General features: G+C 43.0%; 1 protein-coding gene and 1 long non-coding RNA gene across 3 annotated transcripts in view; both read left to right on the forward strand.

The window, feature by feature from the left end:
- Window positions 1-12,904, forward strand: part of PDK3 (pyruvate dehydrogenase kinase 3) — a 79,426-nt gene that overhangs the window by 19,640 nt on the left and 46,882 nt on the right. For both annotated transcript variants that reach the window (XM_073357658.1, XM_073357669.1), the window contains one exon: window positions 2,840-2,981. In XM_073357658.1, the coding sequence (XP_073213759.1) occupies window positions 2,840-2,981 (142 nt within the window). The remainder of the gene's footprint in view (window positions 1-2,839; window positions 2,982-12,904) is intronic.
- On the forward strand, window positions 5,546-10,078 carry LOC140916287 (uncharacterized). The gene is made up of 3 exons (XR_012160488.1): window positions 5,546-6,147; window positions 6,678-7,013; window positions 7,689-10,078. It is a non-coding gene; the product is annotated as an uncharacterized lncRNA (long non-coding RNA).

The following is a 12,904-nucleotide window of genomic DNA, read 5'->3' on the forward strand; positions in this document are numbered from 1 at the left end:
AACTTTGACTTTGGAAGCACAGAATATAAATAGTTTCCAAAGCAAAGTCTTGAAGTATGACAGTTTTAAAAATTCACCTTAGAAATGAAACGAAATTGAAAGGAATATTTTGATCATGAAACATTTTTAAGCTATGGAGCTAAACCAGGAAACTTAGTTCCACAGATTCACTGCTGTGAAATTAGTTTTCCTTCTGCATCTTTTACCCTGGGTATTTGCAAATATTAACAGTCAAAAAGTTGCTGTCTTTACAGTAATATTGTAACTGAGTTTGCCAGAAGTTTTCAATATTTCTGCTAATACTAAACACAATTGACTTTATAGGAATGTAAAGGTTTAATAATTTAACTGGACAAAGGCAGACTTAGGCTCATAAAGTACAGTTTAAAAAGTGCTTATAGTTGAAAAAGTGATTATAAAAATGGCATTGTATGGTTCTACTCAATTAAATTTGCTTGATGATATTACAATTTAAGTTTTTTTGTTTTTGTTTTTTTTCCTAACCACCACTCTGGAAACATCATGTGTATGTGAATTTACAAAATGTGGGTTGGTAAAAAGGAGTCCAGTTCAGCTTTTACTGCAACTGAAATTGAGCTTCACTTGTGTAGCTGAGGGCAGAAGTGGGCCTCATGTTTGTGTTGATTATATGTATGTTTGTTTTAGGTCTTTGAAATGTTTAATTGAACTCTGATTATGGGCAAGATTTTTATGTATAATGGCAACCAAAGCTTTCCAGCTTGCATAAAATATGAAAAGTGTAAAAGTAAAGCTAGCATATAAATTGGTTAGGTTACTGGAGCCACTGGTTATCTATAAAACTTATATTTTATGTTAGAAAAAATATAGGAGAGGGTATGCAGGTAGATCAAGGTATTAGTTGAGAATAAAAAAAAGACTTTTGTTTAAAGAGGTTCTGTTACGTACTGACAAATTGTTAAGCAGTAGAACTAGCCTAGTGGATCTGCCAATTCATCAGTGTGAGACTTGGCAAAGGAAACTTAAGGAATATATATACACATACACAAAAATTATGTTATACAACTCAACTTTGATAAATAAGAACGGCCATATTGGGTCAGACCAAAGATCCATCCAGCCCAGTATCCTGTCTTCCAACAGTGGCCAATGCCAGGTGCCCCAGAGGGAATGAATAAAACAGGTAATCATCAAGTGATCCATTCCCTGTCGCTCATTCCCAGCTTCTGGCAAACAGTCTAGGGACACCATCTCTGCCCATCCTGGCAAATAGCCATTGATGGACCTATCCTCCATAAATTTATATAGTTCTTTTTTGAACCCTGTTATAGTCGTGGCTTTCACAACATCCTCTGGGAAAGAGTTCCACAGGTTGACTGTGTGTTGTGTGAAGAAATATTTCCTTTTGTTTGTTTTTAAACCTGCTGCTTATTAATTTCATTTGGTGACCCCTAGTTCTTGTGTTATGAGAAGGAGTAATAGCACTTCCTTATTTACTTTCTCCACACCAGTCATGATTTTATAGACCTCGGTCATATCCCCCCTTAATCATCTCTGTACCAAGCTGAAAAGTCCAAGTCTTATTGATCTCTCTTCATATGGAAGCCGTTCCATATCCCTAATCATTTTTGGTTCCCTTTTCTGAACTTTTTCCAGTTCCAATATATCTTTTTTGAGATGGGGTGACCACATCTGCACGCAGTATTCAAGTTGTGGGCGTACCATGGATTTATATAGAGGCAATATGATATTTTCTGTCTTATCTATCCTTTTTTTAATGATTCCCAGCAGTCTGTTAGCTTTTTTGACTGCCGCTGCACATCGAGTGGATGTTTTCAGAGAACTATCCACAATGACTCCAGGATCTCTTTCATGAGTGGTAACAGCTAATTTAGACCCCATCATTTTATATGTATAGATGATTATGTTTTCCAATGTGCATTACTTTGCGTTTATCAACATTGAATTTTGTCTGCCATTTTGTTGCCCAGTAACCCAGTTTTGAGAGATCCTTTTGTAGCTGTCTGCCTGTGACTTAACTATCTCGAGTAGTTTTGTATACAGATTTCAGAGTAGCAGCCGTGTTAGTCTGTATTCGCAAAAAGAAAAGGAGTACTTATGGCACCTTAGGGACTAACCAATTTATCGGAGCATAAGCTTTCATGAGCTACAGCTCGCTTCATTGGATGCATAAAGTGGAAAGTACAGTGAGGAGATTTTATACATACACACAGACCTGTCGTAGTACTTAGAAGAGTAGGTAGGCATTTTATCCTGTATAGGCTAGTTTATTTAATGCTTATTTAAAGGGAATCTAAGTAATCCTTGTATCGAACGATTGTACAATAATAGTAGCTTTTCTAGAGCAGAAGTGCTAGCATTGTAGTAAAGAGCATTGAAGAAGTACAATTATTATGGAATTGCTTCTACAACAAAAGCAATAGAAAAAAGCCTCCTTGTATTGGAGAAAATTACTGTAAATTGTTTTTCTTTTACAATAAGTTTTTTTCAATCACGTGAGTGTGGCTGGGATAGAGGTTTTGAGCACTAGAGACAAATTGTGATTGGGTAAAGCTTGGAAGAATGATTCGGGGTGCGACCTTCTCAGACAGGTGGAACCTGAAGATATGAGGGAAAGAGGGCTTTGGAAGAGGTACTGACAGATGGACATGGGAAAGGAGCTAAAGAAGTAAAGATAAATGTGGTGTCCTGAAAAAGGGAATGGAGGGATCAAAGGGGGACGAGACTTAAGGGTACTTTAATTGATCTTTGTTTTCAAAGATAAACATTTATTTCATTCTAGAGTTGCAAATTCTAAACCATAGTCTATTGCAATAGAATTCTTTATTTTTTCTAACAGGACGTGATAATGCATGTGAGAAAACATCATATATGTTCCTACGGAAAGAACTTCCTGTGCGGCTAGCTAATACCATGAGAGAAGTCAATTTGCTGCCTGATAACTTGCTAAACAGGCCTTCAGTTGGGCTAGTTCAGAGTTGGTAAGTATGGAGAGTGGATTAAGAAATCAGTATATTTCTGCTACTGTAAATGTATTTAAAAGTTGTACTTGTGAAAATGGATCTTATTATCCAGTTGTGTAATTTGAATAATTTATTTTTATAACATTTTTCCCCTGTTGAACTAGTATACCTATACAAATGAGGCCTCATTTCTGCTGTTTGATACTAAACAAATAGTCTAATACAATTTTCAGAGATAGAATGGGGACTTATAAATTGGTTTATTGAGTCGGAGCCCAGAAATTCTGTGCACGAGTGATTTCAGTGGAAGAGTTTAGAGTGCTAAATCAGTAGCTGCTACAAGGCCTGCTTCATTTTTAAAGGAAAGATTAAACGTCAACCTGATTTAATTGTAGCTGTCATGGATTCTTGCATCAGAAGAAATAAGTCCCTGCATATATTTTAAATGTTTGCTCTTTCTCCAGCTATCCCCTCATCACAAAAATTGAAAACTGATTTAAGCTTTTCCTGGTCTCATAGCTTGTGTTTTTAAAGGTTTAAAATGGCAGCTTTGATTCAGTTGGTACCTTGGAACTGCAAAACTCTGTAGTTTGTCCAGTTGGCTGAGACAAACTATTCGTCTTATCTTCTCAGCTGATTTGTATTAGTGTTAATACCAAATTCTGGCATCTACTCAATACCATTTATCTCTGCTTTACTTGTAAGTTGAGCAAAGGTCTGTAAACTTCTTCCTTGGCTACATTCATTGGGCTCTGAACAAGTTCTGCCACAAGGCACAGCTCTTCAGGCTGTTCATGTTTCAGAAGAATTAATCCACAAAAATTTATGTAAAAATATCTTTGCATACTCTGCAGAGTTTTGAGAGTGAATTTGACCACAATTTTTGTATTCATAAGTTGCATCTTACCTTGATGGGAATTCAGTAACGTTAGTCTTTTCAGGTGGTAAAGTAATAGGTTAATTATTTAATGTTCGGTTGTATCTCAAACTTCAGACCTAAAAAAATCTAGATTAGTGTTAGAATTTGTGCAATATTTGGTTTAAAATTGTCTTATTCATGTAAAAACATCATGCAATGCCAGCTGTTTTCTTACAGATCATTTCAAACTTCATTACCTACAAATCAGTAAGTCTATATGCCAAATACACCTCTACCCCGATATAACGCAGTCTTCGGGAGACAAAAAATCTCACCGCGTTATAGGTGAGACAGTGTTATATCGAACTTGCTTTGGCCCCCCCGTTCCTTGTTCCCTGACTGCTCTGACCCCTATCCGCACACCCCGCCCCGTGACAGGTACTCACTGGCAGCGGCGGGAAGCGGAGCAATGCAGCCCCAACCCACTCCACTCCGCCACCTCCCAGCCGTGGCTCTCCGCTTCCAGCCGATGCTGAGTGCGGGGAGGTTGGGGAAAGGACGCCTCCTGCACTCACCTGTGGTGGGAATTGGAGTGATGTGGCCCCAGACCGTTCCGCTTTCCTCGCCTTGGCCCCAGCTGTGTTGCTGGGGGGAGGGTTGGGGAAAGGTCCCGCACTCACCTGCGGCAGCAAACGGAGTCCTGCGGCTGGGAGCTGGCGGAGTGGAGCAGGCTGGGGCCGGGCTGCTCTGCTTCTGCTGCTGCCAGTGCGTGCAGGGGGGATCTCTTCCCCCAAGCCCCCTCCCCTGAGCAACACAGCTGGGGCTGGGGTGAGGGAAGCGGAGCGGGCTGCTCCCAGCCCCCCGCTAATTCCCCAGGCCACTCTAGAACTGCAGGACCCCCCAAAATGCCACTCAAGAGCTCCTGCCTCCCAGACCCTGGGGATGGGGGAGCCCCTGACCTCCGCCGAGACCCTCTGCCCCTTATCCAACCCTTTGGTCCTGGCCCGGCCTGGCACCTTTGACACGCTGCTCAGAGCAGCGTGTTGAAGCTTTATCACATTGTATGCAAACCCATGTTATATCGGGGTAGTGGTATACATGAAATTTGAAAGTGAATTAATGTGTGAAAAATACAGTAGAGCTATGGAAGTTAGGAATATTCGCATCCCGAGTTAAGATCTTGCTTTAAACTGAGCTGTCCTTGCCTCTCTATATTGTGATACGCAAATGTGTATAGTTAGTTTTTCTTTGAGTGCTTGTTCATGTCGATTCCATTCTAGGTGTGTGCATGCCCATGTGCACAGTCACCGGAGATTTTTGCCTTAGCGGTACCCGTAGGATTGGCTGTAGTGCCTTCTTGAATGCCATGCTCATGTGCTGGTATATTAGGTGCTGCTTGACCCTACATCCTCTCAGTTCCTTCTTAGGAGCGTTAGCGGTTCTTACAATCCATTATTCTGTCACCTTTGTTGTTCCTTGTTAACTTAAAGGTCTAACTAAGTCTAAATGTTAGAGTAGTTGTTTAGGAGTTAGAGTCTAGGCTGGGACTTCGCCTCTGAGCTGGGCATGCCCTGTTCTCCAGGCTTTGAGCCATGTTCATTGTGCAGCCGGCCAATTGCCATTAGTGACCCCCACAAGAGCAGTTTAAAGTGTTTGGGGGAGTCCCACAGAAAGGATAAGTGCAGGATCTGCAAAAACTTTCATCCTTGAACTCAGAAGGAGCGGGATATCTGCCTGAAGACTCTCCTGTGGAGTCTGTGCTTTGTCCCTCTTGATTGGACTCCACGCCTGGCATCCTGGATTGGTGCGCAGCTCATCACTGGCACCGGAACCCTCCTGGCACCATTCTCCCTCCCCGGTGCCTAAGAAGCAGTTGAAGTTGATGGGCCTCCAGCAGTGCAGGAAAAGGGGACTTGGGGCAAAAGACCTGTCAGGCCACATGGCCACCCCGGAGTTGCTTGTGAGTACTGCTGCAGTCGGACCCCCTAGTCCAGCCAGAGACCTGCCTCCTGCTCCTGGGAGCAACAACGGGTCCCGGCCCCTAGTATGGTCATCTGTGCCTGAAGTCGGCCCTGTGGGAAAAGAGCAAGCAGGCTGACCGGCACAGCAGAGGCCAAGCCAGGTGACGGACCCAGCCAAGGCCCTGGCATCTATGGGCAAGCCAGTTATGGGACCACCCCCTAAAGCAGCAGAGCGTCCCTGATCCCCAGACCACAGGTGTCAGTCCCCGTTGCTCTGGCCTTGGATCCCAGCACTGTAGCCTCAGTCCCCATCTGTGTAGGAGCCGGAGGGGGGACATGCCTCTGCTTCTGGGAGCTGATTGAGGTAAGCGTTGCCCAGAGCCTGCACCCTGACCTCCTTCTGTGTCCCGATCCCTTGCCCCAGCCCTGATCCCCCTCCTGTCCTCCTAACCCCTCAGTCCCAGCCTGGAGCACCCTCCTGCACCTCCAGCTCCTCATCCTCAGCCCCACCGCAAAGCACACACCCCCAGCTGGAGCTCTTACCCCCTCCCACACCCCAACCCTGTGCCCCAGCCTGGAGCCCCCTCCCACACCCTGAACTCCTAATTTCTGGCCCATCCCAGAGCCCGCCCCCCCCCCCCCCCGTTGGAGCCCTCACCCCCTCCTGCATCTGAACCCCAATTTTATGAGCATTCGTGGCCCGCCATACAATTTCCATATCCAGCTGTGGCACTTGGACAAAAAAGTTTGCCCACCTCTGGCCTAGGCAGTCTCCCAGCATCAATCTCCCTGAATGCGGGATTGTTCCCAGTCATGGCAACAATCTCTGGCTCCCTGGTACTGCTCCTTGGACAGGCACCGATCTTCACTCTCTCCTTACCGGTCACTGACTAGGTTCAATCAGCAGATGCAGGCATCTATGGCTCCACCCTGGTCACCGGAAGGGCAAAGTTAACACGGGAAGGGTCCAAGCCTCAAGGGGAGTTCAGCCCCTCACCTATAAAAGGCAAATCACCACTGACCCGTGAGACCAGTGTGGCTCCTGTGGCAGTGGTGTGGAGGCAGGGGCAATGGCCTGTCCAGTGGCAGTACTGGAACCCGTGGGGTGTACCTCTTGTACCGGTTCCGTACTCCCATTGTTCCTCCCTGGCTGCATCAGACAACCTGCCCCCGGCACAGCCGGCACCCGAGAAGGAGCAACACATCTCAAAGAACAACAGTTACAAAAAAGTAGGTAACCATCTTTTATTGTCAGCATATTAGTGGCTCACCAATGTCTTCAAGATGACGCAGATGTCTGATTGCTAAACTCACAGATGGAGTTTTTTCTGATAGTTCAGGAAATTACATTTGAAGTCCATGATTAGAGGAATATATTATGTTTATTGTTGTAATGGGTTCCTTTTTGGAAGATTAAATTCTTTATCTTCTGTTTAATAAAAACACCATGTGTGAAATAATAGATCAGAAAGAGAGCTGTTTTTTGAGAAAATAGAAATACATGTGGTTTTGGACCTATAACAGATACGATTTTTATTGTGAGAAATTGCAACAAATATTTTCAGCTTTGTATTTCCATATCCAAGTGTTGACTCTAAACAGTTGTTAAAAGGTATTGATGTTTGTATTTCCTCAAATTATGTTTGTTTCTCTCTCAAATATTTTGTTTTGAACATCAAATGTTTTTGAAAAAGAAAAATATTTACCTGTATTAGGACCAAATTTACTAACTCATTAATATTGTCAGAAGTATAAATCTTTTTTTTGGGGGGGGGGGCTGAAATTCAAGAATCTTAACAGGTCACCTTAAAAATTTATTGACGAAACAAACAAAATTTATTATACCTGAAATTAGTCACCTTCTAAATGTTTTTTCATATTTTAAATATTGTCTTGTACTTTCAGATTGTCATAAATCCATCAACCTGTGAATTTTTCACAAGTGTAACCATGCCTTTGTGGGACACAACTGACAATACCAAATTCAGGACAAACTGCTTAGAAATGTGGCAGATATACCCCAGAACTGGAGGTTATTCTCCCTTGAGAAATACCAAACCAGCTACAAAAGTAAACTTCCGTTTGACCACACTGGCTAACAGGAAGCCATAAAAGCAGTTTCTTTAGATATCCAAGTCCTTATATCACCACCAAAAACACTAGATTTGAAGATGCGTGGATCTTTACAACCAATTTCATCAAATAACAGGTTCTTCTTATCCCAGAGGAACAGCCACACACCCAGGTCAATATACAACTCGGATCTTACCCAAAAATCACACTGTTTCCGATCCTTTAGTATCTAAAATCTAAAGTTTTATTTATAAAAAGAAAAGAATGAAAGGCAAGAGTTCAAATTGGTTAAAGGAATCAAATACATAGAATAAACGCAAAGTTCTCGGTTCAGGCTTGTAATTGTGATGGAATCAACTGCTGGCTTAACTCAAGTCTCTGGCTGCTTCCAAATCATTGGAAGGTCCTCAGTCCATTGGTTAGAATGCTCCCGTTAGTCCATTGTCCAGAGATTTGAGCAGGAAAGAGGTAAAATGGAGGGATTTCCAGGGCCTTTTATATCTTCTGCCATGTGGAGGGAAACCCATTGTTTCAAACAAAGCCCTCAGCACAGCTAGTGGAAAGTTTACAGATGACAAAATGGGAGTTTGGAGTCAAGTGGGCAAGTCACCTGTGGATGCGTGATTTCATGTAGGCCTTGTCTACACTGCCACTTTACAGCGCTGCAACTTTCTCGCTCAGGGGTGTGGGAACACCTCTTCCCCCCCCCCCACCCGAGCACTGCAAGTTTCAGCACTGTAAAGTGGCAGTGTAGACAGTGCAACCAGTGCTGGGAGCTACTCCCCTCGTGGTGGTGGTGTGTGTTTCTTTTTTTTTTTTTTTTTACAGTGTTAGGAGAGCTCTCTCCCAGTGCTGGTGTAGTGACTAAACAGCTGCTTTTACATTGCTAGTGAAGGCATACCCTAGTCATTGCAGGAAGCCATTATCATAGAATATCAGGGTTGGAAGGGACCTCAGGAGGTCATCTAGTCCAACCCCCTGCTCAAAGCAGGACCAATCCCCAACTAAATTATCCCACCCAGGGCTTTGTCAAGCCTGACCTTAAAAACTTCCAAGGAAGGAGATTCCACCACCTCCCTAGGTAACGCATTCCAGTGTTTCACCACCCTCCTAGGGAAAAAGTTTTTCCTAATATCCAACCTAAACCTCCCCCACTGCAACTTGAGACCCTTACTCCTCGTTCTGTCGTCTGCTACCACTGAGCTGATTACCTATACTCCAGACAGTACGTTTGCAGGACAGTCCATTCAGTGTAGATGGGCATGGTCCATGGTCCAATGTCGGTTAAGTGTTTGTTAATGAGCCACTTAATTTGAATCGTTCATAATGTGCTGGCTAAACATCTTCTTGGTGTTTCCCAGAAGCAAACATACAATACAGGTATAGAGCCAATACTCATAACATTAAATACAAAAATGATGCATACAAATAGCATAATCATACTCAGCAAATCTTAACCTTTCCATAGACATCTTACATACCACATTTCGTACAAGATTTGTTGCATATGTATAACAGTGGTTGCAATAATGATCTGTATGGTCATGTTTTAATCAGATAATTTCACAAGAAGTATGAGACTTTTGTGTATACTGAATTAATATAAATGGGAAATATCACATTTCATTTGCTTTTAAAAGTAAGGCATTCCCAAAGGGCAAGAATGCATGGATTTTGCTGGCTGCCGATAGGAGAATTGCATCTAAAATTACAGCGGTGGCGGTTGCAGCTTCAAGCATGCTTGTCAACGTCTTTAACGATTTGGTATTTTTAAGCAACATTGTTTCTTCAAGTGAATGCATGTGTCTGTTCCACCATAGGTGTGTGTGTGTGTGTCATGCATCAGTGCTGGAAAGTTTTCCCTAGTGGTACCCATGGGGCAGCCACGCCTGCGTCCTGGCTTCCCTCATGCTTTAAGCTAAGGGTATAAAGCAGGGGTGGCCAAACTGCAGCTTTTTTACTGTTAAAGTGTAGCTCATGGAGCCCCCCTCAAACCCACTGCCTCTAGTCTCCGCCTACTAGACTGGGGGTGTGGAGAGCTCAGGGTTTCTGCCCTGTGGTGGAGCTAGGGGCTTCTGCTAGAGACAACTGGTGCCTGCTGGGGAGGACACAATTTAAAGGTTCACCCTCCCCTAACAGCTTGAGTTATGCCCCTCAGGTACACCCCCAGTCTTACCGTCAGTGACCCCTCCCTGCAGCTTCCAGATGTTAACTCCATGTGGAGAGCCAGTGGCAAACAGCTGGGAGCTGCAGGGAGGAGCCACTGCTTTAGCTCCATAGGGAGAGGTAGCAACAAAAGCTGCAGCTTTCCCTGCAGCTCCCAGCTGTTTGCCGCTGCCTCTCCCCTTGGCCGGAGCTCCCAGCTTGCCAGCCCCAGCAGCTGCCATGCAGGGAGGAGGGGGCCCATCAAACCCTGGCAAAACTCTCGGAGGGCACGTGACCGTATGCATCTCTCAGTTTAAAAGATACCACTATGGTTTGGAAATCACTCGCACATCAAATACCTGAGATTCTTCGTGTGAGGATGAGATGCTACCAGGTGAGTCTTTCCTTTCAGCTGGTCCACAGCACATGAGTCTTCAAGTGCCTTGTGGTGGTTGCTGCTCACTTCAAACACCCAGGAATATTTGCCTAAATATCAGGACGACTGACTCCGAAGGGTCAACTCTTAACAGGATTCTCCTCAGATCCTATACATTTGCATATTCTTCCAGTCTTGGAGACTATAAGTCAAGTGGGAGAAAGTCCTCGCTTCAACTGTGCAAAGGATCACCTTCATCAGAGCTGTCCTGGACTCCACTTGGGCCAGAGACTTTCTTCCAGAAGAGAGATTTTTTTTTTTGAAAATTCAAGACTCCTTGGCAAATCTTGGAACAACTGTACAATATTTCCTAAGACTGCTGGACCTGATAGTCTCCTCATGACCTGCGTCACACCCTTTGCTCATCCGAATACAAGATCTTTGCATCACTCTGTGGTGCATTAATGCACATCAGTGGAAACAGTCTTCAAAGGAGACTTGAGTGCTCCAACAGCTTCATTGGTAGGAGAGCTCTTCTATTCCTTACCATCATAGGTTTCAGAGTAACAGCCATGTTAGTCTGTATTTGCAAAAAGAAAAGGAGTACTTGTGGCACCTTAGAGACTAACCCATTTATTTGAGCATAAGCTTTCGTGAGCTACAGCTCACTTCATCGGATGCATACTGTGGAAAGTACAGAAGACGTTTTTATACACACAAACCATGAAAAAATGGGTGATTATCACTACAAAAGGTTTTCTCTCCCCCCACCCCACTCTCCTGCTGGTAATACACATTGTAGGGAGAGTGATCACTTTACATAAGCTATTACTAGCAGGAGAGTGGGGTGGGGGGAGAGAAAACCTTTTGTAGTGGTAAACACCCGTTTTTTCATGGTTTGTGTGTATAAAAACGTCTTCTGTACTTTCCACAGTATGCATCCGATGAAGTGAGCTGTAGCTCACGAAAGTTTATGCTCAAATAAATTGGTTAGTCTCTAAGGTGCCACAAGTACTCCTTTTCTTTTTACCATCACAGTTGCCACTGATACCTGCAATCTGGACTCTGATGCATATTCCCAAGACCTCCTGTTTCAGGTGCTTTAGCCAGTGACTTCAACCATTTTAATGGTTTGACTTTCTTTAAAACTAGGCAGCCAACATGTACTGCTTAATATTATTATTTTGTATTTAATTATATTATTTTTAGGGATTATTATAAATTTGCCTTAACATAAGTTGTCATTTTCAAATTGAATTTTGAATAGGTTTATTTTTTAAAAATGAACCTGTATTTAATTTAAATTGGTTATTTAAATAAGATTTTTTTTTAACTTAAAAGTGTGGATTTTTGTTTTTTGTTTTTTTAAACTATTTTTTTTTCATGCATGCTGATTCTGACTCTCCTTTTTTTGCTCTTCTTGGAAATGTCCCCCTTTGTAGCAGTCTTTGCAGGGAATTCTTTTTGTGTACTGCATATGTTTTTGTTTCAGACAAAATTATAGTCCTAAGGTAAAAGTTTCAAAAGTGATTTAGGTTCCTATTAGAGAGACAAGATGGGAGGGGCAATACCTTTTATTGGACCAACTTCTGTTGATGAGAGAGACAAGCTTTTACGCAGAGCTCTTCTTCAGGTCTGATAAACCTACTCAGGGTGTCACAGCTAAATACAAGTTGTAACAGATAGTTTAACATAAGTAGTTAACACACTGTAGGATACTATTCAGTTTGAAGTAACCCGTTAAGATGGCTGCAGTCATAGGAGAAAAAATGGATGTTAGTGGGTTACAAATTGTTGTAACAAGCCATAAATCCAGTGTCTTTATTAAAACCCTGATTTTTAGTGTCTAGCAAAATTACGAATTTAAGCTTTTGAGCTTGTCTGTTGAAGGTGTTGTGTAGGTTTCCTTTGAGGACGAGGACTGAGAGGTCAGATACGGAGTTGTCATTTTGTGAAAAGTGTGTGCCCACAGGTGATATGGTATCTTTTATTATTTTACTCTGTGAATTCATTCAAAAGTGTAGTGTTTGGTTTCACCCACACAATTATTGGGGTATGTAGTGCACTGGATGAGGTACATAACTTATTGTGATAGGCATGTGTATGACCCATGGATCTTGAAAAGTGTGTTGGAGGGTATTGACCATTGTATATGTCTGCAAGTTTTTCATCAGTTATGGCAGGGTCTGGTGCTGCGTTGAGTTGGTGGGTCCTAGTCTGTGGGGAACTTGCTTCTGATAATGAGGTTGGTGAGATTGCAGGGCGGGGTGTCTGTTTGAAGACCAGAAGAGGGGGTTTGGGAAAGATTTCTTTCATGATGTGTTCCCCAACAGGTATGGGTTGTAAATGTTAAATGATACTGTGTATGGTTTCCAGTGTGGAGTGGTAGATAACAGCCAGGTGTATGCGGTCAGAGGGTTTTTTCCTGTTTTGAAGGAGTTTCTCTTGGAGTATTTGAGTGGCCTGTTCCATGACATCATCTGCTTCTCTGGGGGAGAGTTCTTGTTTGGTGAAAGTCAGTTTTAAG

The sequence above is a fragment of the Lepidochelys kempii genome, chromosome 1 (assembly GCF_965140265.1).
Source record: "Lepidochelys kempii isolate rLepKem1 chromosome 1, rLepKem1.hap2, whole genome shotgun sequence".
In the NCBI taxonomy this organism is placed as follows: Eukaryota; Metazoa; Chordata; order Testudines; family Cheloniidae; genus Lepidochelys; species Lepidochelys kempii.